Source organism: Mya arenaria, chromosome 12, assembly GCF_026914265.1.
Source record: "Mya arenaria isolate MELC-2E11 chromosome 12, ASM2691426v1".
Lineage (NCBI taxonomy): Eukaryota > Metazoa > Mollusca > Bivalvia > Myida > Myidae > Mya > Mya arenaria.
The window spans coordinates 68,417,433-68,442,551 of NC_069133.1; the positions used below are offsets into that span (position 1 = coordinate 68,417,433).

Here is a 25,119-nt window from a genome sequence, read left to right on the forward strand (position 1 = left end):
AAACATTCAATATATTTCTGCGTGTTAACTTGCTAACTATGTTAGTTGTTCTCTTCGGTGACGCAGTACAGATACTTACTATTACCGCGTAATTCCCCGGTCCGATATTTTCGACCAGAAATGGACTTGGAAAAAACAGATGAAATTCTAATAGCATAGAAAGGACGCAGGCAATTTTTAAGACGAGAATTGGGGGTAAAAAAGTGCGTCCTATGCATGATATAATACGGTAGCTGTTTTTTACCATTTTGGTAAGGACACTGTTCATTAACTAGCATGCAGTAAAAGTATTTAGCATTGTAATTTATGAATGCTAGTTATTGAACGTTTAAGCTCCGCCTTCTCTGATATAGGAGTTAATGCATAGATGAAAACAAATGATTCACTCTCAAACATGGTACAAGTGTTACAAGTGTTCTCTGAGACATCCATTACTGTTAAAATCATGGGTTTCAGTTTTAGATTGTTCAAGCTATTTTCTGATGCAAATTTTGTATCTGTACAGAAAGGAGCCCGGTACATTGAGCGAGAAACATCAAGGTGGGCGGACACAGAGAATGCTATAGTGAAAGTGGCATCTACCATGGCCCAGCAGATAAACCACATGACCCAGTATGTCCACCATGAGGGGCCTATCAAGGTGAGATCATGCGGGCTGTTGGCTACATTTCAGTCATGGTGTAAGAATTAGACGTCCCTATTGCCATACAATGTATGCCATAGTGAGGGTAGTATCTACCATGTCTCAGCAGATAAACCATTATTATGACCATGATGGCTCAATCAGGCTGAGATCGTATCACTATCGAATACCTATAGCATTAAAATAAGAAAGGGCCTGAATCCTACTTTTTTATTTGTTTAACAAGCTTGTTAATGTAACATGGAATCTTAATTCTGAAAAAGCCAGGCAAACATCTTGTAGTACGCCAACTTACCCCAGGCGGCCATTACTGCTTGTTTACAAACAGTTGTACCTTTTATTAGAGATAATGGCACTCGAAGTGTTTTTTTTATACTGGTAATAAATACAAATATTACACTTGCAAGTCAAATAAATATCTACGATGTCCAGCTGACACGCCAAATATGGAATAAACCACCATCTAGCTTTGATGCTGTGTAAATATGGATATTTTGTACATCAATCTTAACATTTTGTTGTCTCAATTAAAACATTTTTGTATACCAAATTTAACTTATTCATGTTTTTCCTTACTGTAGCTTTATAGCTCACCTGAACACAAAGTGGTGAAAGGTGAGCGTTTGTGATCCACCTCTCGTCATCCATCCATCCTCCCAATTAATTGTTACTCCTCTAGCATCCACAATGAACCAATGATTTCAGACTTGGACACAATACACATGTATTTGACCACAAGAACTTGCCCAAGTTCAATTATGGATTCACTATGATTAGTAGGTCAAGAGTTGTTGCCCTTGATTTTTAAAATTAAACCATATTTGGCTCTCTTTTTTAACACACTAGCACCTTCATTTTTTACCAATCCTAATCATATTTAGAATAAAAATGTATGGCCAGAAGATCTCAGCCAAGTTGGATTATCAAACCTGATCAGTGGGACAATAATTTTTTCCCGTTAACCCCTTCATTTTTGCACCAATCCTTATCAATGATTGACCATAAATCTTGGCCAGGTTTGATTATGGGACACACCTGAACAGTAGGTCAAGAGTTATCACCCTTGATTGATGAAAAATGCCATCGTTTACATTGTAACCACTGTAGCACCTTCATTTCTACACCAATATCAAGGTAAGATCTCATATTTCATGAGAGCAATTCAGGGCCATATGCAAACCTCTTTTTACTAATAGCTTAAATATGCTGTTATCCCAACTTATTTGTGTGCATTTTGAGCCTTTTTCACTACTAGTTTTACATAATATTGCACATTTTGAACACTCTCAGCAATTATGGACAATGCCAAGACTGAATCTTGAGCGAGTATCACAGGTTTGTATAACAGACATCCTGATTTCTTATTTCAGACTCACCTGGGTCTGGTAGAGACTGCGAAGGCCCTGGCTGGTAATAGTGACCGAGTACTTCAGTTTGCCAACACCCTGGCCAAACACTGTGTGGATAAGAGGTTTACTAACTTAGTTAATTGTTTGTCTTTAAGACCAATCCAAATAATTGTTGTTAGCTACCAATTTTAAGAGAATATTTCTTTCCGTTTACCTTATTAATGGAAGTTATGTATATATTTTGTTTAATATAAAAAGAGAATGACTTAATAATTCAGACTGTCCTGGACTGTCCTTGTGTATACTATTACAATGTGACTTATTTTAATAAAAACACATCTCGATACGCATGTGCTTTACTTCAGGCTTAAACTGTTGCTGGTTTCTGGTATGAGAGAGTACCAAGTCATGAACATTTCTGATGGCTGGTTTCTGGTATGAGAGTGTAACCAAGTCATGGACATTTCTGATGGCTGGTTTCTGGTATGACAGAGTAACCAAGTCTTGGACATTTCTGAAGGCTGGTTTCTGGTATGAGAGAGTAACCAAGTCTTGGACATTTCTGATGGCTGGTTTCTGGTATGAGAGAGTAACCAAGTCATGGACAATTCTGATGGCTGGTTTCTGCTTTGAGAGAGTAACCAAGTCTTGGACATTTCTGATGGCAGGTTTCTGGTATGAGAGAGTAACCAAGTCTTGGACATTTCTGATGGCTGGTTTCTGGTATGAGAGAGTAACCAAGTCATGGACAATTCTGATGGCTGGTTTCTGCTATGAGAGAGTAACCAAGTCTTGGACATTTTTGATGGCTGGTTTCTGGTACAAGAGAGTAACCAAGTCTTGGACATTTCTGATGGCAGGTTTCTGGTATGAGAGAGTAACCAAGTCTTGGACATTTTTGATGGCTGGTTTCTGGTATGAGAGTGTAACCAAGTCTTGGACATTTCTGATGGCTGGTTTCTGGTATGAGAGTGTAACCAAGTAATGAACATTTCTGATGGCTGGTTTCTGGTATGAGAGAGTAACCAAGTCTTGGACATTTCTGATGGCTGCTTTCTGCTATGAGAGAGCTACGAAGTCATGGACAATTCTGATGGCTGCTTTCTGCTATGAGAGTGTAACCAAGTCATGAACATTTCTGATGGCTGGTTTCTGATATGAGGGAGCTACCAAGTCATAAACAATTCTGCTGGCTGGTTTCTGATATGAGAGTGTAACCAAGTCTTGGACAATTATGATGGCTGCTTTTTGCTATAAGAGAGCTACCAAGTCATAAACAATGCTGCTGGCTGGTTTCTGGTATGAGAGTGTAACCAATTCATGAACATTTCTGAAGGCTGCTTCCTCCTCTACTTCATCTCATGTATGGTTTTGTACATTTTTTAGCATAGGCCATATTCAAGCTCTTCCCTGTTTTTTCAGCTTCAGTACAGACTTGGTGTCATACTGTGTCCAGGTTCCCCTTGTACGTCAACAGCTCATGATTCTGGCCAATGTACAGCTGGGAACTGCTAACACCAATAATGTGAGCCATCATTGTCCTTAACAATCTTTATTTGGTTATATATTATGTCTGGGTTAAAGTTTTGTCATAGCATTTGACTGAAAGCACAATTTATTTTAATAATGACCATGAGGTCATACCAAAATTAATTTTATGTTGAGCATCAAGTTTGAATTTAGAAACTTACCTATCCGACTGATTTACACACACAAAATGCCTTAAAAAAGAGATTGCTAGAAATTAAAGAAATTTAAAAATGAGTAAATACATGCATTGATGCTTGCAATAATATCTTTTATGCGAGTATTGTTTAGTTTCTTTAACTGAAAGGCAATTTTTGAAATGTGATAGATACACTACATGTATGAACATTCCCAGGTAAGTTTTAGATCTAACATAGCCAAATATTCATTTTGTTAGTCGGATTTTTCAACACAAAATGATAGATTATAGACTAGCAAAACTAGCATGGCGGGCCTATGTTGTTAACAATTATGCTTTAAATTTTTAACTCCTTGTCAAAAGTTCCATAGTTTTTATCCAATTGGTATGAAACAAAGTCGGAATCCTTGTCTGAATGTTGACTTGAACAATTAATAATATGAGTCACCTTAGATCAAAAACTAGGTCATAGTTCTTCACCAAACATTATACAAAAAATGGTAGTAAAAACCAATTTTTAAATACTGCCCACTAACCATACATCCTTCATTTTAAATGAAAAATCCGGCTATAATGTGGCGTTCTGCATTGCCCCTTGTTTTGGAAAGCAGATGATAATAATTTATACATAATACCACCTTCAGTATAGTTATACATGTAAAAAACACATAATACATGTACATATATTCACCATTCCTGATTTTGTTAAATTTGTATCGGTTTTTTTTCATTTATAACTTCAACCAAATTTGAGAATATGAGATATGTTATGATTTTATCATACTTTGTAATTATGTAGTGAGCAAGACCTCGCTTTTAAGCATAGGTTATTAATTATTTGGAAACTAGTTGTTCAAGTCTGGCACATCCAGACAAATCGTTCAATTTCATATAGATCTCCTAATAATGAACATCGTATATAATGGTTAAAATTATTTCTGGAACTGATAAAGCCCCACTTTCTTGACTTCTTGTCATCTTTAGCTCGGCTATTTGAAGAATAAGAAGCGCTATACTACTTGTGTCCGCGTCTGCGTCATTGTCCAGTTAAAGTTTTAAGGCAAGTTAGCATTTTCACTTATAACTTCAATACTGTTAATTCAGATCACTTCTACTTCACACAGTTGTTGAGGACCATCACACAATGAGGTTCCATAACTTTATATCATGCTTAATACAAACTATGGCCCTACATTGAATTGGTAACTTAAGGTTAAAGTTTTAGGGCACATTGTGTCAGGTTAAAGTATTAGAGCAAGTTGGAATTTCCACTTATATTTCCTATACCCTTCATTCAATTCATTTTATACTTCACACTACTGTTGACATCATACAATTAGGTTACATAACTCCATGTAAGCCTAAATACAAATAATGGCGCTTGATCCACTTAAAAAGTTTGTTTAAAGTTTTAGGGACTTCATACATCACACAGTAACTGCTGTTCAGGGCCATCTCACAATTAGGTTATGTAACTCCATATAAACCTAAATTAAAATTATGGCCCTTGATTGACTCTTTTTTTCTTTTTTCTTGATTGCGTTTGACAGGCACATAAAACGTCATAAATGCATTCATTTCTAAGACAAAGCGGCATATAGTCGAGTGCACAACAGCTCTTGTTATGGATATCCTCTATACCCGAAAATAGGTATGCCTAAGTATAACAGCAATTGAAACACTTTTTATGTAAGTACAATATGTATATAAGTACTTTGCCACATACACAGCACTGAATTACCACGTGATTAAACTTTAACAATCACTATGTTGATGATTCAAACAAAAATAACTGAAAAAAAAACATTGATCGCTATATGGGATATCAAAACGTGACATAATACGAAAGGTTCAAAAATAATTTAAACCATTATGAAGTATTTCAATTTGTGTTTGCTTATTTCTAAATATTTTCCATTGAATTTGCAATTACTTATTTGGCATTATAATATAAGCTTCATAAAACCTTTAATTTGATTGTGTTGAAATGCTGTGTTGAGTTTTGACAGTTACATTTTTAGCTCTACTGGCCAAAGGCCAGACGAGCTTATGCGATGGTAATGTGTACGTAGTATGTGCGTCTGTGAGTCCGTGCGTCTGTAAACATTTTCTTGTTAACGCGATACAGTCTTCATGCATGCCTAGATTATGGGCCTTGAAAGTTTTAAAGAAATGTTTATTTTAGTTAACCTATTTTTAGCCAGGTCTGCATGAGCAAATTCTATTTTTAGCCAAGTTTACATGTACATGTTAAGTCAAGTCTAGGATTAAGGGAGACAATTTGCTTTTTGGTTTTGCAGTTGATTTTGTGAATTACTCTGCCTTGTTCTTGTTGAAAGTCCAAAGGCCATTTTTTAGCTCTAAGTGTCTGTAGTTCGCGCATTCATCTTAACAAAATTGGTTGTAAATGTTTGTTCAAGTTATGCACCTGGGGTCATTACTGGCCACACCCAGGGTTCACAGGTTTGGTAAACTTAAATTGGGAAAGGTTTGAAAATCTTTTTGTGTGTTCGTGCATCCATCTCAGCACAATTGCTTGTGAATGTTTGTTCAAATTATGCCCCTGGGGTCATTACTGGCCATCCCCGGGGTTCACAAGTTGGTATACTTAAATTGGGAATAATTGGGAAAAAAAATTGTCGGAACTAGCTTTGCAAACACTTGCTATTTTGAATAAGGCACCACAAGGCTCAAAATATGCCCCTGGGGCCAAAGCTGGCCCCACCCCTTTTGACTTTCTTTTTTATTCTTAAAGCTTCAGCAATGATATTTAGACCATGTCTACAGTTTTGCAAATGAGCATCAATGTTGTCCTGGGATGCCCTTGACTTTGACCTTTTGACCAATTTTTTTTAAGTTTTAAAACTACAGAAATTTTTACCATAAGTACAGTTTTGAAAGCATTTCTTTTGTCAGACCTTTACTTGGCACATATTAAAATAGTTTATGCAACTTATCTGCTTACAATACTTTTTGGGCTCAGATGTTGAACGTGAAACGTTTTCAGGTAAACCAAACACAAAACGTGAACTATATGTCTGTTGCCTTTTACCCATACATACATGCTCTGGATTAAATATGACTACAAGAGCCATGCCAGTAGATCATAAGGGCCTCTTGTTTTAATGGTAAAAGAAAACATTTATTATATAAAGGCAGTGCCAAATAGCTTAAAAATTATACACAACTTTAATGAAATTAGTATAAATTAGTATTAATTAATTCAATTTAATGTATTCTATATGTAAGTTCATAAATATGTATAGTATGCCACATAAGTATTTATCTTTTAAAGAAACTGTTCTATATATTTTCCACAATTCATTTATATTATTCTTCATGAAACTTTCCTCTGATATGTGTTTGCGGAAATTACGGTAACCACATTGGGGCTGTATCTCAGTTATGAGATCACTCCTTGGATTCTTGGTGAAACAGCCCACAGGTTTCCACCAGTCGTAATGTTAAAACCAGAAGGTCAGTGTTGATCTCCACACGGTTGATTTTTGTACTATTTTTTTCCCCAGGGAGAGAATTGTCACCTGTCAGGTCAGTTTTGCCTTAACAGAATGTTCTCTTCTAGATAGCAATATATTACTGCAGGCAACTATCCTGGTACATGAATGCACTATATTTACTATGGGCTGACCATACCCTGGTACATTTATGCATTATATTTCCTGCAGGCTGACCATTCCCTAGTACATCAGTGCACTTTGTTTCCTGCAGGCTGACCATATGCTGGTACATTTATGCACTATATTTCCTGCAGGCCAACTGTACCCTAGTACATTATTTTTATGCTCTATATTTCCTGCAGGTTGACCATACCCTGGTATATTTAAACACTATATTTCTGCAGGCTGACCATACTCTGGTATAATGCACTATATTTCTGCAGTCAGACTGTACCCTTGTAAATTTTTGCACTATATTCCTGCAGGCTGACCGTACTCTGGCTAATTTTTGCACTCTATTTCCTGCAGGCTGACCGTACTCTGGTACAGAATGGCCAGAACCTGATGCGGAAGATTATACAGACCATCCAGGCCTGTGAGGCTGTCTGTGTTAAGGTAAGAACATTCAACCATTTGATTGATCAATAAAGAGAAGATATTTTGTCCATAAGAAATTGCATAATTCAGCGAACTCCTTACAAATGACACGGTAAGTGATGGTGGTATCAGTGCCTGCGTTTACTCAAGTGGTCCGGGTTTCAAGTTTTTTTTATATTGGATATATTTTTACCCAATACGAGATTAAATTGTTATTCATATCTTCCTGAAATTGTCTTTAATCATGGTTTGAATAAATATTGTTTATCTATTTTTACAATTAATTTCAAAGTACTTTCGTCTTTGTTTAAAATGAAAGTTAAAGCATTTTTTGAAGGAAATGTTAATCAGTCAAATATTTCTTCACTAGGGATTCAGTGAGAGTCTGTCAGCTGCGTCAAGGAGTGCGTATCTCCTTGCCACCAGGTGGCGGCAGCAGTTATTGGCACATCGCCAGCACAGGGCAGAGATTAGTGGGCTGGACGACCTTGGCCTACGCATTGTCGAGGGCAACGACCTTCAACCTTCACTAACACACATCTTCAGCACAGCTTGAGTGAAGAGGGGAATTGTTGAGCTGATATATTTTACAACTTACCTAATGACAATCCGGATTTCAGTTTTCATTATAAATCAGACACTGTAACAAGGATTGTAGTTTAACTTAAGCATATTTCATTGAATGTCCATTGTATAATGATATTCAAAAATCTTTATTGCCATCCCATTATTTACGACATCCTAGTATGCACAAATTTATAGAGTTAAATAACACTAAAAATGAAGGAACATTGAAGAATTTGAGTGTATTTGTTTACAAAGCTTTTCACATTATGTCAAGTAGACATTTTGTGACAGTCTAGTATAATAGGCATTTTCATAAAATTTATTAGGTAATATTTTACCGCACAAGTACATATTATTTGTATTTGTCACCATTGTTCACTTTATGCCTCATGGGTTTATGACCTTCTTGTTTATTATAAATAAAACTTAAAAACTTGAAAACATGAAAAAGGTTCAAATGACAACATATATTTCAATAGAAATATATAAGAATTTGATCGAAGCTGCTAGCTTATAAAAATGATCTTTTTTGAATTTTGATTAGAATTTGGATCAACAATCCTGAATAACTAGGTGGCTTTGAAAATTGCAACACCATTCCTGGCTGTCTTGTACTAGTTCACAGCTAGCTTGCTTGTGATACTAAATTTGGCCAAATTGTTTAACATACAATGTACTGAATTCATTTTTGGAGAAAGTAAAGAAGTGTTGTGGTCTGCTTTGTCTCAATACAACGCAGAGGCTGTGTCATAAATGTCTCAATTTCTAAAAATATATTTTATTGTGAAATTTATGAAATAGCATTTATTTTCATTTTCTGTGATATAGATTAATATTTTCACCCATTTTGTAACAATTACTGTGATTATCTTGAATCTCAACTTTTTTGTTTGCATATTTTGCTGAGTTGAATTTAGAACATTTTTGTCCTTAACCCATCCACAATAAATTCATTTTTAGCTTTATGCAATATAATGGTTTAGGACAGTAATGATGTTTGATAGCTTTACCGCTTATATGTTATATGTTGTGCTCTATTTTAAAAGAGAGTATTTACCTCTTCATGAACATTGTTATTATTTATTTACACATACATGTATATGTACATTCCTCAAACTCAGGTATGAAAATGTTGACAGTCATGTTGTTTCCAGTCTGTATTAACCAGAGATGTGATGCCTTAATTAAACTATGTTATGTATTGTTCGCACTTTCATTTATTCTACAAAGGCATTTTATAGTTTCAAATACAAATGTAGATCAAGGGTGAGAGTGGTCTGGTAGTATAGATGTTGGTCTCACCAGCAGAAGGTTGTTGGTTAAATCCCCACCAAGGGTACTCAATAATGGCCTATCAAACCAGGGATGCCAATTTCCGCCTTTCAGCTAATTTCCTCTTTTCGGCCACAAAACTTAGACATTTAAATTGTCTTTAAACTGAAACATTTTTTGTATAAAGTGTGATTGGGATACTCCTTTTTCATACTGATTTTCTCTTTTTTGACAAATTTGCTTGGCATCCCTGTTAAACAGGAGACCAGTACTGGTTGTTGCCCAGGAAACCAGTTGTTGCCCAGGAAACCAGTACTGGTTGTTGCCTAGGAAACCAGTACTGGTTGTTGCCAAGGAAACCAGTACTGGTTGTTGCCCAGGAAACCAGTACTGGTTGTTGCCCAGGAAACCAGTACTGGTTGTTGCCCAGGAAACCAGTACTGGTTGTTGCCCAGGAATCCAGTACTGGTTGTTGCCCAGGAAACCAGTACTGGTTGTTGCCCAGGAAACCAGTACTGGTTGTTGCCAAGGAAACAGAATCAAGAGTGAGTCATATCAACAGCTGTCATCACATTCAAGCTCAAACTATAAACTCAGTGCAACTGTAAATTTATAATAGTGTGATTTTTTTAAAGCTTTTCAGTTTGTATGCTTTACATTTCTATTGCCATTTTTTCATAGCAGAAGTTGGATTGGTTGCATAGAACTATGAACAATAGAAAATTATGCAAAATTCAAAAATATTTGTAATAGTAAATTGGAACTTTTCTCTCTATATGACTGTTCAATATTGAATGTTTTTTTATTATTTGAAGCATGTGTGTTCATGTATACATTTATCAATTGTAAAAAAATGTCACACAGGTCATGTTTCCATACAAATGAAAGTGTTAAGTGTAATTCCTTTTAAAGGCTTCCCATTTATTTTTTTTGCAATTGGATTGACAATCTGTATCACAAGTTTATTTTATTATGTCTGTGAACTTGTCATTGTATGAAGTAAAAAACAAGTTCATACACTTGGATGATATATAATTCAGTCCTAATATCTGTTGTGTTATAAAAGTTGATGACACAAACTGGCAATGTTCATGCACATATATTTCGCTCTGCAGTTAATGGTTTTATAATGACATTTTACTACATTCATTTCCCTCTGCAGTAAATGGTATTAGAATGGCATTTTAGTACATTTATTTCACTTTTTAGAATGTCATTTGTTACACAATGAAGCATATCGAATGTCACACATTATATAGAACTTGTTAACATTTGTTTTATAATCACTGTTATTAACATATGTGATAAATGAATAATTTTATTTTTTATAAAAATATTGCGTTCAGTTGTCATTGTCAGTTGTCAGGTTATTGAAGTACACTGTTTACTAGACAAAGTATGCAGGCTACAATGTAGTTTTAAGACAGCGTAGCGGGTTCAATGCATGCATGCTTTTAAACATACTTTTGTAATACACAATAAAAAATTCAACATGACAGAAAAATCTGGGGTGAACCAAAGTATCATTTCATTACATAAAAAGAGTAATCCCACTTTGGAAGGCACTTTTTAAAGCTGCACTCTCACAGTTTGAACGGTTTAACAACTTTTTTATTTTTTGTCTTGGAACGAGCCAATTTTTGCTAAATTATATGGACACCAGTTATATAAGACTGCTGACAAAAAATTAGATCGCAGATTTTTATATTTAAGTTCAAAAATTAATGTTTTTAAGCATTTTTCTTAAACCATTAGTAACTGTTTAAGCTATAAAACATTAATTTTCGAATGGAAATATGACCATCTGCAATCTCATCCTTTGTCAGCAATCTTTTATCATTGGTTTGCAGATATTTACGTAAAAATTTGCTCTTTCCAAGACAAAAAATAAAAAGAAAGTTGTAAAAACGGTATATCTGTGAGAGCGCAGCTTCAAGTGAGACTGGAAGTAGGTCCCAGAGTAAGACTATAAAATCACAACCCTATAAAACAACCATATGAAATAACCACATAAAATACATAAAGTTAATGGATATGATCAACAGTTAGTGAACACTTTTATAACCTAATAACTGTAATCTCTTGTAGCCATTTTTTAACACATACATGTACATGTATCACTCATATGAACGCTGTCACTACCGTATAGTTTAATGATCCTCGGAATATGCACACAGAAATTTGACAGAGTCAGAGTTTGTTTCTATATGTTACCCCCTCACAACCCACCCAACCCTTTCCCATGTAGGTGAATTACTGGAATATTTAGAATAATAAATATGTAGGCACAATGTGTTCATGTAATAATGAAGAAGGAAATGTTAAGAACCATTCCAGCAAGCAACTGTTTAAGTAACTAATTCAGCAACTATTTAAGTAACTAGCTATAGTCCAGCAACTAATCCATTATCTGCGTGGCAGAGTTGAGATATCGTCACCCTCCGAATCAGCGATATCCACATATTTTGGTATTCAGTTTTGCAATCTGTCTGAATGCCCTACACATCCCCCGCCCCCCTCCCCGCCCCCCAAAAAACAATTTTAGAAGTCGTTTAGTACGAAGAAGAGGCTTTCAACAGAGTTACTGTACAGGTGTGTATTCAAGTACACGTGTGCTAGTTAACTTTGTGTGGTATATCAGCAGATTGGGGTGAGTGTAGTGTTTATGGTCAACTATCCTTTACACTGCATACTGCTAAGAGTGATTCTCTATAGGGAGCGGCAAAAGACAGGATATGTTGATGGGCTATGGTGAGTGAAGTTCTCGGCTGCAGCTTCCCACCATCCGCTTACAGTTTTCTACATGCCGTTTATATAGTCCGCCGATTCTCTATAAGGTTTCGTAAGCGAGCTGGTGTGTTTCGGTAAGTTGTTTTGGGTGTAATATTCCAGTAGTTTTTCCAGAGTTGGGAACAGTGTCGTCTGATCCACGGTCACCTGACCGTCCTGGAACAGAGGTCAACAAAGGTCAAATAGTGAAGGTCATGTGATATTTTCACCAATCACATATGGTATATGAAAAACTCGAACACAAGCCTGATAACCTTTATTAGGAAAGCATTTAAAGATCCAAAGCATGACATTTAATGAAAAGAACATAAAGCTAAATAAGTAAGTCCGTAGGTCAACTAAATGTATACATGTACATTATGTATACCCTGTACATGGTGAACGTTACCTTATCATATATCTTGAACTCCTTCAGAGAATTGTCTATGTTCACGGACAAAACCTGCAACATATAAAAAACCATTGAATTCTTTAATAAAACATTGATATATGTGTATCACAGACAGTAGCAATTCACATGGATGTAGACGCTCGTCTGTTTTTCTTGGTTGGACACCTAATGGTCTTGCTACATAACATATGAAAACTTTGAGTAGTGACCGCACTGACAACGTGTTCTTATATTTATGTGAATATCGTGAACAGTTTCTGAATCATGGCCAAAGATTTTCTGCATGCCACCGGTGGAAACAACACTTAATAAGACAAGCTGAATAAAATCAGTGTTACACTTGGATGAATATAACGTCCTGTTATACATGTGTATATACCTCTTTATTGTCCTGTCTGGACTTTCTGACCAGATACGTGCCCCGGGGAAGCGCCACCAGCAGCCTGCAATGTGAATATAATTGTGCTGGCTTGAATGTCACCACACGCCCATCGACGTTTATAGTTGGTAATACCCTGAAGTACATTCGCCCTAAGCTGGTTGTCCAATGTTTTAAACTGTAATGTTTTGTCTCTTTGACCGTTCCATCTGATTTTAGTTTATACATATAATACTAATTTCTCTTAGCTCGATTGTGACGAAAGCTGAAAGCTTATAGAGTCATGGTCGAATCCGTTCCCTTGGTAGAAAACAGTACTGCCATGAAAAGGTTCCCCTGGTTGGGATCGAGCCCCAAACCTCTTGGGTTACATGTATACTACTAGACTACTCTCACTCTCTTAACAACCCTGCGTTTAAGTACTTTGATTTGACTTCTTATTATTATAATATAAACGGTGGTTGACAACCCACGTCCATAGCTCTGATCTGGCAGTATCGGTGTCAGAGGTTCCACAATTCCTCCGATACTCTCAACTTCATGCACACATATATTGTTCATGCATGGTTAATTGGTCAACCAAGTCTTCAATTAGAGATAAACCAATGAAAATAGTATATTCTGGGGAGTTGCAGGTATACCTATATAGCATGAAAGATAAAGTTTAATGAGGAAGCTCAATTTATTCAAATATAAGTAACTATTGCGCTCAGGAAGGACAACAAAGACAAATGCAAAATAAAAACACACGTCCGAACCGGATTAAAACTAAATAACAAGTGAGAAAGGCGTCAAAATAAGGGCGGACAATTCAACATTCGGCATTGAGAAAGAGTTCCCTCCCTTAATAATCATTAAATTTCCTCATTTTTTTTTTAAAATACCATGCATAGCCTACCTTTCAATGTGGTTCCTGTCACTTCCCTCATATTCATACGACGTTTTTGATACCGCGGACTGCAAATAAAATGCTAAATCAGGCTGAATCTCTTTACTTGAAAAATGTTTTAAAAAATTACAAAAAAATGTGAGTCTAGTTTATTAACAGCTAGAACAATGATTAAAACGAACAATTTAATTTTGTTGAAATTTTACTTTAATAAATGCCGTTTAAATTCAAGAAAGCACCACGTAATTATAAATAAAACACTCGTATCTGCCAGCAAACTATGTACCGGACTTGTCGGGCTGGGCAGTGGAGAAGTGGCGGGTGAGCTTGTTTGTCTCACAAAGCCCTTATCTTGGGCTCCTGGCTGTGGTGCAGGAAATGTCGGCTTATTCCTCTTACTGGGCTGTATTTGATTGTCTGGAGTTGGCAGTAACGAATAATAATTACATGTTGTTTCAAATTTACACTGTCAAAAAGCCAATGTGGTCATGATAGGATCAGTTCGATAACACACAATTAAAAAAAAAACAGCATTCAAAACATTCAATCACTAAGCCTAAGCTAGGTAAGTTAAGCACATATTACACAGTAAGGAAATGATGATGATGATGATGATGATAATGATGACGACGACGACGACGACGACGACGACGACGACGACGACGACGATGATGATGATGATGATGATGATGATGATGATGATTAAAAGAATGATCTTGAAATACCTGGCAGCATTTGTTCATTGGCGATTTCGTGGTAATCTTCTGCCAGTTTGCATGTTGGAAAAAAACAAACCATGCTTTATTAGTATTTGATATTGCCGTTTTAAAGTACAAATATGATTGCCAATGGTAAACTTATCGCAATTTGTTAAAAGTATATACTTATAATAAATGCGTTTTATTTGTATGTATAATGTTAATGTATTCCTCGCTTACAATTGTAATTATTCACTCACAATAATCCCACATTAAGCGGTCTTAGGATTCAATAGTAAGCCAATCGGCCAATAAACAAAAATATAAAATACATGAATATCCCATTGAGCACAAATTGGACCCTAGGGGCGACTACAAAACAAACAAGAGGGCCATGTTAGCCCTAAATCGCTCACCTGAGTAAAAGAGTTTAACCTTTGTAATCAATATAGCTTGATATTTGTTCTCAATGAATATTGAAAAACATACTGGTCAAACATGCTGCCTGGATAATCACTGATAGGACTTGTCACAGTTGCCTGCACACGGACAGGACTTGTCACAGTTTCCTGCACACTGACAGGACTTGTCAATTGACTGCACACTGACAGGATTTTGTTCAGTTGCCTGCACACTGACAGGACTTGATGATTGACTGCACACTGACAGAATTTGATTCTCATACATGCACACTGACAGGACTTTGTTCAGTTGCATGCACACTGACAGGACTTTATAATTGACTGCACACTGACAGCACTTGGTACAGATACCTGCACACTGACAGGACTGTTTTCAGTTGCCTGCACACTGACAAGACTTTGTTCAATTGCCTGCACACTGACAGGACTTCATTCAATTGCCTGCACACTGACAAAACTATGTTAAATTGCTTGCACAATGAAAGAACTTTTAGTATAGATACACAAACAACTGACAGGACTTCGTTCAATTGCCTGCACACTGACAAAACTATGTTAAATTGCTTGCACAATGAAATAACTTTTAGTATAGATACACAAACAACTGACAGGACTTCGTTCAATTGCCTGCACACTGACAAAACTATGTTTAATTGCTTGCACACTGAAAGAACTTTTAGTATAGATACACAAACAACAAACAGTGCACCATCCAATAAAATCCATAATGTGCCTTAAGCTCTAATAGTCAATGAGCAGAACACAATCACAGACAATTATGGTACTTCCATGTAGGACAACATAATCATCCTTCAAATATTAGTAATCAAATTTGTATGTATAAGGCTTATTCACTATCCACACAGAAGATAAGATTGTAGCTTAGTTTAATCTACATGAATTTTACAATAATATACATGAAGTTCAATGGAAAAGTCTGATTATTAAATTTATCATTAAGTAAAAATGAAATTTCTTCTAAAGAATAAAGTGTATAATAATTATTTTAATCTATGAACCTAAAAAAGAACAATAATTACCTCAGAAGTGACTATGTTGAAGACTTATTAAAATTTAAAATATTTTCCCTTGTTACTAAAAATAGAAAGTAGTGGAATCTCCATTAAAAAGGGAGACCATATAGCAAGACTTGCTGCCATTTTTTCAAGAGTAAACTTTACATTACTATCAAATTTTAACAAAATATATTTATAATGAACTCGTAACCAACTGGGTAAGGCCAATTTTTATCCAGGGGCATAATTTTAATAAACTTGGTAGATAACCAATAGACAATGTTACACACCAAATATTTAAGCACTAGGCCTAACAGTATTTGCCAAAAAAAATTTGTAATTTTTGTAATAGGTTGCCATGGCAATAAGTGTTCTGCATGGAATTCATTTCTTTGAACAATTTTGAAAAAACACCAACCAAGGATCACTCCAATGAAGTTTCATTAATATTGTCCAAGCGGTTTAGGAGAAGATGATGATAATACACAATTGTAGACACTTTTCCTTTAGGTTGCCATGGCAACCAGGATTCTGCATGGAATTAATTTCTTTGAACAATTTTGAAAAAGCACAAACCACGGATCATTCCTATGAAGTTTCATTAAAATTGTCCAAGGGGTTTAGGAGAAGATGATGATTATAACCAGTTATTGACTCTTTTCCTTTAGGTTGCCATGGCAACCAGAGTTCTGCATGGAATTCATTTCTTTGAACAATTTTGAAAAAGCACCAACCAAGGATCATTCCTATGAAGAAGTTTCATTAAAATTGTCCAAGGGGTTAAGGAGAAGAAGATGATTATAACCAATTGTTGACGCCGCGACGACGGACGACGGACGACAGACGCCGGACATAGACCGATCACAATAGCTCACATTGAGCACTTTGTGCTCAGGTGAGCTAAAAAACAACAACAACAATAAATAAAACAACAACAACAACACGCACCCTTGATTAGAATCACTTATTAGAACAAAAATCAGTTGGTGTTTACCCTCTTCTTCCCGTGGGAGGGGCACGTTGCGCGCGGGATGAAGAGCCCGTGGCCGTTCCGCCACTACTGACTTCTCCAGGTATATATACTCCTCGTCCGAACAGCCCAGCTTGTGCTGCGCTCTGAAATTAATAGCACACAACACCCATTAATAATATGGGCAAGCTAGCTATGCCACCCGGAGTCGGGAGCCCGGAAGTCCGGAAGCCCGGAAGTCCGGAGCCTGTCCGCAACCACTCACATCTCCGGGTAAACATATTTTTCGATCGAGCAATATTTTGAAAGAAGGGATTTTGAGGATATACTCGGTTTGCAATAGTGATTAACGTTTTCATTATAATGTAATACATATGTATACACGAACATGCGTTGTATATCTTCATGTTTTTTTGTGAGACTTTAGATTTAAAATGAATCCGACAGAGCCTCAACATGTTTTGTTTTTCAACATCCCTTTGCATGGCTAGGCTAGGGTATACAAAGTCATGTAATACTATAGCTATATACTTGTATTTGGACTCCATTGGAAATTCGACCTGTTTCATTTTGTATGCGAACGCAGGATGCGCTAAGAATGCCTTCAACGATTAAAGTTGAATGTCAAAACCTAATTATGACTGGCTTAGTCGCTAGTTTTACTTCAGTATTGTCAATAGATTGTTACTGTAGGCACAACTTACATTTGCTCTTCGGTAAACTTGTGTGCTAGCATCAGCTCGTTCTTAATCGCACTCATCCATTCCTGAATAAAAGGCAACAGATAAAATCTACTTCGTTATAAAGCTTTAATGACGCACAAAATAGGTCGATGCAAAAAGAAACAACAACAACAACAACAACAACAACAACGTTACTGTATTATCATGTTTAACTCATTTGACTTTAATGATCAAAACAAAACAAAAAACATGTGTAAAGATAAAACTATAAGGGATACTAAGGCGATTTTTAACAGGGGAGTTTGTAGTCGCGAAGTTATTATTAAAAAAAAAACACTTATAAAAGCTAATATTTTTTATCTGTATACAAATCATTCGCTTTTTTGTTTTGATCATAAAAGTCAAACATAATAATGTTTTTTATTATTTCTATATTTTGACATCAACCTTTCTTGTGCGCTTTAAAAAGTAATTATCAGGAAGTTAGTATAGATATTCAAGAACAATTATTATCAATATGATGTACTTCATAATTATGATGCATAACAATACATGCAGCACAAAAAGGCTGCACAACGATCGATCCCCGGGACTTCCTGTGTTCATTGGAAACGGGTTCCCACATGTCCACGGACCTATATCCGTGATGTAGCTTAAAGCCCGCTATATGAACACAGTGCATGGAGGATATGTGTGCGATATACAGTGGGGGTATATTCATGGTAATCTTGAAATGCGATTAACATCATATCTTTATACACCCTGACCCATTAATAAAATGCATTCTTATATAAGAACCATACGATTTGATTGAGACCCAAAATACATGTAACTCGAGACTGTAATGAATGCACACCTAAAACGCTCATCTCTCATCAAACATGGTATCAAACCATTGTGTGTATGGATGGGTGGTATAAATACTTTCAATTTTAAAGTCAATATATAACCTTCCTCTCTTCCTCCGTGGCGCTGCAGAACATGAGGCTGTGGCTAGTGCCCGATGTCCCTAGGGTTGCCTGGGTGGCGGGAACCAGTTGGAAGATCCACTGCATCCGGCCCGGAACCCGCTGTCGCACACATCTGACAATATCATACAATCATATAGGACATGAGGTAGAACCATCAGAAAGAACCACTGCGTCCTGCTGCCGCACGCGTCTGACATATAATCATATAGACCACGAGGCAGTACCGCCTAGAAGATCTAATGAATTCGACCCAGAACCTACCGACGCAGACACTTGACACTATCATACAACTAATACAATCGTAACAACTCGGCCATCTCCGGCAAGCTTCGAGATAGCCATATCTTGATACTAGCCGAGGAGTTCCGATTGCCATATCTTGATACTAGCCGAGGAGTTCCGATTGACAACTAATATAGATACCGCCTAGAAGATCCAATGAACTCAGCTTTACGGTTAATTACGTGATTAACGACATCGTTATTAATCCTTAAAGTAGTATTAATATTTCAGGATGTTCTAATAAGTTTAAAAGGAAACGAGTACAGCTGAGATGCAAATACATGTGAATTATTAAAATTCATTGGTAAAGATTTGAAAGTTTACAACGAAGGGGTTAACAGCGCTGTTAACGTTAACAATATCTGGGACGCATTGTCTTCGTAGGATGTGAATTGTGGCATTTCCGCTTCGGTCATACGTTCAAGGTAACCAGTTACAACTTGCTTCATAAAATTTTCAGTCAATGCATACGACGGACCAACGGTGTTGCCCCTCTTTACATCGCCCCATATTTGCTATTTTTCATATATTTTTAGGGTAGTGTAAAAGGTGGAACACGAACTTGATATAATTTCCGAGGAACGCAGAGGACATCGGAGCGGTGGCATACTCGTCATTGTAGATGTACAAACATCCCTTGGATAGGACCACGTACCGCTGACGCCCTGAAACACGGTCACTTATCATATGGACTTATTCATGTATTGTGAACTTGCAAAACATATCCGAAAAGAAAAGAAATGTTCTACATAATTTACATGTTAAACTCGGAAACCTACATTTCAGAAACTTGATTGTCCGCTCAATCCGTCCTTGTTTCCGGAGGAAGCCTGACCTGGCGCAATCTTCGACAACTGGCAGCTCTTGGGCTCCTGCAAAAACACACCAGTGCATTTGTTCACTCAAGACAGCTCGAGATGAAAGAGGACATCGGCATGGCAAAGGGGGAGCCACGCAAATAAGTACAGGTAGGACGTACGGTCAGTTACATGAGCCTTTCACAACAGAAACAGGGTCCGTGAAAGCAGATACATTGATATGTTACAATGGATGCATATGGACCAGTGAAGTCAGAAACATGAATATGTGACAGCGATTACACGGATCAGTGAATTAAGATACACGAATATGTATCAGCGGACTTTTATACCGACGAATGAGATGTAAAATGTGTAAAATTGGAGAAAGGGGCGTACGGACCAGTAAAGGCAGATACATGACCATGTGACAGCTAACATATGGACAAGTGAAGGTCGAAACATAAATATGTGACAGCGAACACATGGATCAGTGAAGGCAGATGCATAAATATGTGACAGCAGCCATATGAATTAAGAATGTAGATGCAGGTATCTGTCGGATCAGTGAAGGTATATAGATAAATCTGTGACAATAGACATACGGATCTATGAAGGTAGATAGATGAATCCGTGACAATAGACATATTGATCTGTGAAGGAAGAAAGGGTTCTGTGACAAAGTACATACGGATCAGTGAAGGTAGATAAGGGAATATGTGAAAAAAGACATACGGATCAATAAATGTTGATAGGTGGATCTGTGAGAAAAGACATATATGCATCAGTAAAGGTAGATATATGAATTTGTGACAAATGACATACGGATCTGTGAAAGTAGATAGGTGAATATGTGACAAAGAGTATACGTATCTATGAAGGTTGATAGGTAAATCTGTGACAAAAGACATACGTATCTATGAATGTTGATTGGTGGATCTGTGACAAAAGACATACGGATCAGAGAAGGTAGATAGGTAAATCTGTGACAAAAGACATACGGATCAGTGAAGGTTGATAGGTTAATCTGTGATAAAAAAAACATACGGATCAGTGAAGGTAGATTGGTAAATATGTGGCAACGGGCATAAAGATCTGTGACGTTTGATAGGTGAATCTGCGACAAAAGACATACGGATCAGTGAAGGTTGATAGGTTAATCTGTGGCAACGGGCATACAGATCAGTGAAGGTAGATAGGTAAATCTGTGACAAAAGACATACGGATCAGTGAAGGTTGATAGGTGACAAAAGACATACGGATCAGTGAAGGTAGAAAGGGGAAATTGTGACAAATGGCATACGAAATGTGAATATGTGAAAAAGGGCATATGATAGTGTGAAGGTAGATAAGTAAAATAAGAGAAAAATAAATCTGTGATAACGGACAAACGAATTTAGTTAAGTATCTGACAATTGCCATTCTAGACGGACTAGTCAAATAATAGAACCAAACATCTGTGACAACGGGCATACTGGTTATTGAAAGCAGATACATGCACCTGGGACAATAAACCCCATACGGTCCTGTGTAACAGTGAAAGCTGAAGCGAAAGTGTTCATGTTTAAATTTTGAAAGCCTTTTCTTTTGATTATTGTGTACAGTGTTCAATAGCAGATGATAAAAACACGGAAGTGATTTCAATACATTATTTATATGCTAACGTAATTACGAACTGTTACAGACTCAACGTAACGGAAGATCATTTAACATACCATGTAATGAATGATTTGAAATGTATTTATAAATGATGCAGTATCGAGTATCAAAAAACTTTGCATCAAGGATATATTACACCATCGACTTTGTACTTTGTAATGCGTACATTATAGTTTGATGCGATTTTTTATAATTTCAATGCATTTTCATGTTTAACTCATTTGACTTGAATGATAAAAACACAGAAAGTTGTGCCGGGTGTAAAGAAGTATCTCGACCCTCATAGAATTACGACTCTCCGGCCATAATTCGTTAGAAAGTTATTCACGTATCATAATAATATCGACTACCAGGTCATACTATTACGACTCCTCTACGCGAAGTAAAAATTGAATCGCTACAAAGAATTTCGTTCCCATAAAAACTTTCCCGGAGTAATTTTAGATCATGTAGAGGAGTGGTATCATCATTATGACGCTGGGGGGGGGGGAATTTCAAATGATTTTTTTCCTATTTTTTTTAGTAGCAGTGACCTTGACCGTTCGAGCCGCACAACAGTCCCATGAAAGTCCTCCATTACAATTCCTAGTTTGATCACAATGTGTCAACCCCTAAGTTATTCAGTTTCAACCAATTGTCTATTTCAAATAACAGTAACCTTGACACTATGGGCCCAAAACGCAATCCTACGAAAGGTTACTATAAATTGTTCCTATATACCAAGTTTGGTCATTTTAATAACCAGGTTTCACTTAGTAAAAACCTTCGCCGGAGACGAAATTTCTATATATAGTAACGGTGACCTTGACCTTTGACAGAACGGACCCGAATGCACCCACAAACGAGCGCTCCACATGTTTTACTATACACCAAGTTTGGTGTCCATATGATGAAAGTTACTAAAGTTATTCGCCCGGATCCCTAGTTTGACGAAAGACACACACCATTCTAATAACCCAGTCGATATACATGTATTGTGATCCACGGGGGTGGGGGGGGGGGGGGGTGGGGGTATCAGTTCTAAACAATAATGATCGGGGCCGTGGTGCAAAGGGGGGCGGGGGGGGGTAAAATATCTTCGTAGTCTTTCGACACACATCATAGAAAAACAACTTCCCGATCGATAGGTCGGTTATGTTTGGTGCGTGAGTGTGTGTAAAGGGGGTGAGGGCACTTTTTTATAGACACGATCGTGAGGAGTCATTATTTTATACGGGTAGCCAATTATTTACAGAAAAGGGGTCATTTTTTATAAAGAAAAATGAGCGGGGCTGTTTTGTGTGTTTTTATGTTAGTTTTTTTTTTCTTTTTCGCACAAATCAGTTACACAATAAAGGCTTATATCTGTGGGTGCTACCTCTAATAGCATTTATTATTACATACCAGAAAATGTAATTATAATTAAAGAACAATAAAACATTTCCTACCTATGGTCACGTGCGGGTTGGTGAGTATTTGGCTACCTCTTGTTGACATTATGGCATATACACACAGGTAATCCAACACTAGTAGTAATCCAGCATGGTCTGTTCCTATATGCAATTTACAAGTTTGTCTGCAAAATATCCCCTAGTAAGTTATCCTGTAATAAAAGTTCTTGATTACCGCATAGTCAAATCAGTATAGTTCTGACTTCCTGGTTTCATTTTAAGATCTGCTATTAATATCACAGTTCTACTTTATAAGCAAACAAAGGCATGCCAATGATCAACGGGAGCTTTCGTTAGGTATACAGTCATGACGCGGGATACTGTATACTGCTTATCATTATCGTGGGGTTAAAATATACCTTCTATATATTCTATATTTAAAGTCACTTAATTTGGCACTTTCGGGGGTTAACCCTTCGTTATAATTCAATCGGTGCCTCGATCACACTGATATTGTTTCGGACGTCGGGATAGGCGATACTATTAACTTCCGTTTAAGGTGAATCGTTAGGGTTTTTTATTATTAACTTATGAAAGTGTTGGATTTTGAGTTGGCATAAATACATTATTGAAAACATGCGGTAAACTGTGTGAAGCGCAATCGAATATTGAACAATACTTTTTGCGCTATACAAATGTATTTGTATTTGTATTTGTAAAGGTCAAATGACAATATTACCGACCAAACTTTCACTGATACCAAACAGTCCAGTCTTTTTTTTTCTTTATAAAAAGTAATTATCAAGACTGTATACATGACTCACTGTATACATATTTATCTTTTCTTGTATTATATGAGAAATGTACCCAAACATGGACATTCCGGGTATCTGCCTAAATCCCAAGGTGCTAATCTTAGTGATTGACAATCGACAGACGATATCTGCTACGAGGGTCCTTGTTTAAACGTATTTAATGGGCTTACCTGACGCAACTAATATCTGAATAAACATTTCAATTAGCTCTCACCAAATACGACTTTTGCCTTTGTTTAATATCTCTCGGAGATGGTATTCGCTTTCATTCGTCAATGCGAATAGCAAGAGTCGGTTTACAACTAATAATATTAAAAAAAGCTGAAAGTATGGAAGTTAAATGTGACAGCCTAAAAACAAACCCGAGTCAGGAGAAAAACACTTCTAGAGGAGACCCAAGGTAAGCTGTCATGGTAACATGTTTTGTTGAAAGTGTGACGTTGGATTTAAAGACATTTTCCAATGATTTGGCTATTTTCAACAGTGTGATTTGCAATGAAACCTCAACAACAACAACACCATCATCGTCATCACCAGCAGCGTAATGATTATATGAATAAATGATAATATTAAAATTTAAAATAACACGATATTTTCCTCTCCAGTTTCAAGTCGAAACGCTACCGAGACAAGTTACGGACGGAAGTGAAGGCGCTGGAAGATCTGCTGCCCATCGACCGTCCGTCCCTCCACCGGAAGTTAGATAGCCAGACGGTGTACCGGCTAGTGATCGCTTTCCTGCGAGTTAAGCTCTTCCTTGCAAAGTGCGACCAACAAGTGGGTTCAACGTTAAATAAGGAACTTAGTCGCGACATGGATAAAGGCAGCGAAAGTGTTATGGGTGCACATGAAAATGAAAAACTTTTGATGAACACGTCGGAAACGGGAGTCGGATGTCCGAAAGATAGTCTTCATGCGAGCAGCGATGTCCATACTGATGTACGACCAATAGACAGCCAGACAGAGTATGAAAATCGCACGTCTGTATCTCGTAAAAATTACACTGTATCCACACCCGGCTCATGCGGCACTTCCAAACAAGTTGATGGCTGTGGGACCCTTTATAACGGTGTATTCGGCGAAAAGTCGGACGCCAATCTGGGTACCGACGTTAGTGACATGTTTGATCAGGAAACACTTAATCAGGTCAGTATTTAAGGTCTCATCTCGGGATATATAACTTTTGTAATTCTTTCATCGGGAATAGTTGTGCGCTAGAATCCGGCTCATATTTATCATTTACGAATCAAAACATGCTGTCATGATATACAGCATATCGAAGACGCCCGGTTTTCTTCTAATTTACAACTACGATGGTCAGCAGGTCCCAATATAACGAAATACTAAACTCATTTTACCGTATAACAGCATAAAATGATTCAAATTTTATATTATTTTACTCATTTCGAAAGCCTCTCATAGAATACACATGTTG

General features: G+C 36.8%; 2 protein-coding genes across 3 annotated transcripts in view; one reads left to right on the top strand and one right to left on the bottom strand.

Moving 5' to 3' along the window:
- The window catches only part of LOC128211918 (uncharacterized), a 43,444-nt gene extending 32,836 nt beyond the window's left edge, over nt 1-10,608 (top strand). For both annotated transcript variants that reach the window (XM_052917053.1, XM_052917054.1), the window contains 5 exons: nt 506-640; nt 2,014-2,114; nt 3,415-3,517; nt 7,645-7,731; nt 8,084-10,608. In XM_052917053.1, coding sequence (XP_052773013.1) covers nt 506-640; nt 2,014-2,114; nt 3,415-3,517; nt 7,645-7,731; nt 8,084-8,269 — 612 coding nt within the window. In that variant the 3' untranslated portion in view covers nt 8,270-10,608. The remainder of the gene's footprint in view (nt 1-505; nt 641-2,013; nt 2,115-3,414; nt 3,518-7,644; nt 7,732-8,083) is intronic.
- A 123-nt stretch (nt 10,609-10,731) lies between these two features.
- Nucleotides 10,732-23,215, bottom strand: LOC128211919 (SH3 domain-binding protein 2-like). Its single transcript, XM_052917055.1, has 12 exons — nt 22,927-23,215; nt 19,823-19,915; nt 19,606-19,708; nt 18,741-18,873; nt 17,812-17,873; nt 17,132-17,253; nt 14,727-14,765; nt 14,288-14,418; nt 14,011-14,069; nt 13,113-13,176; nt 12,731-12,784; nt 10,732-12,498 (listed from the first exon to the last, which is right to left on the bottom strand). The coding sequence occupies exons 1-12, from the start codon at nt 22,973-22,975 to the stop codon at nt 12,352-12,354; spliced, it is 1,056 nt and encodes a 351-aa protein (XP_052773015.1). The 5' UTR covers nt 22,976-23,215; the 3' UTR covers nt 10,732-12,351.
- Between the last annotated feature and the right edge of the window lie 1,904 nt (nt 23,216-25,119).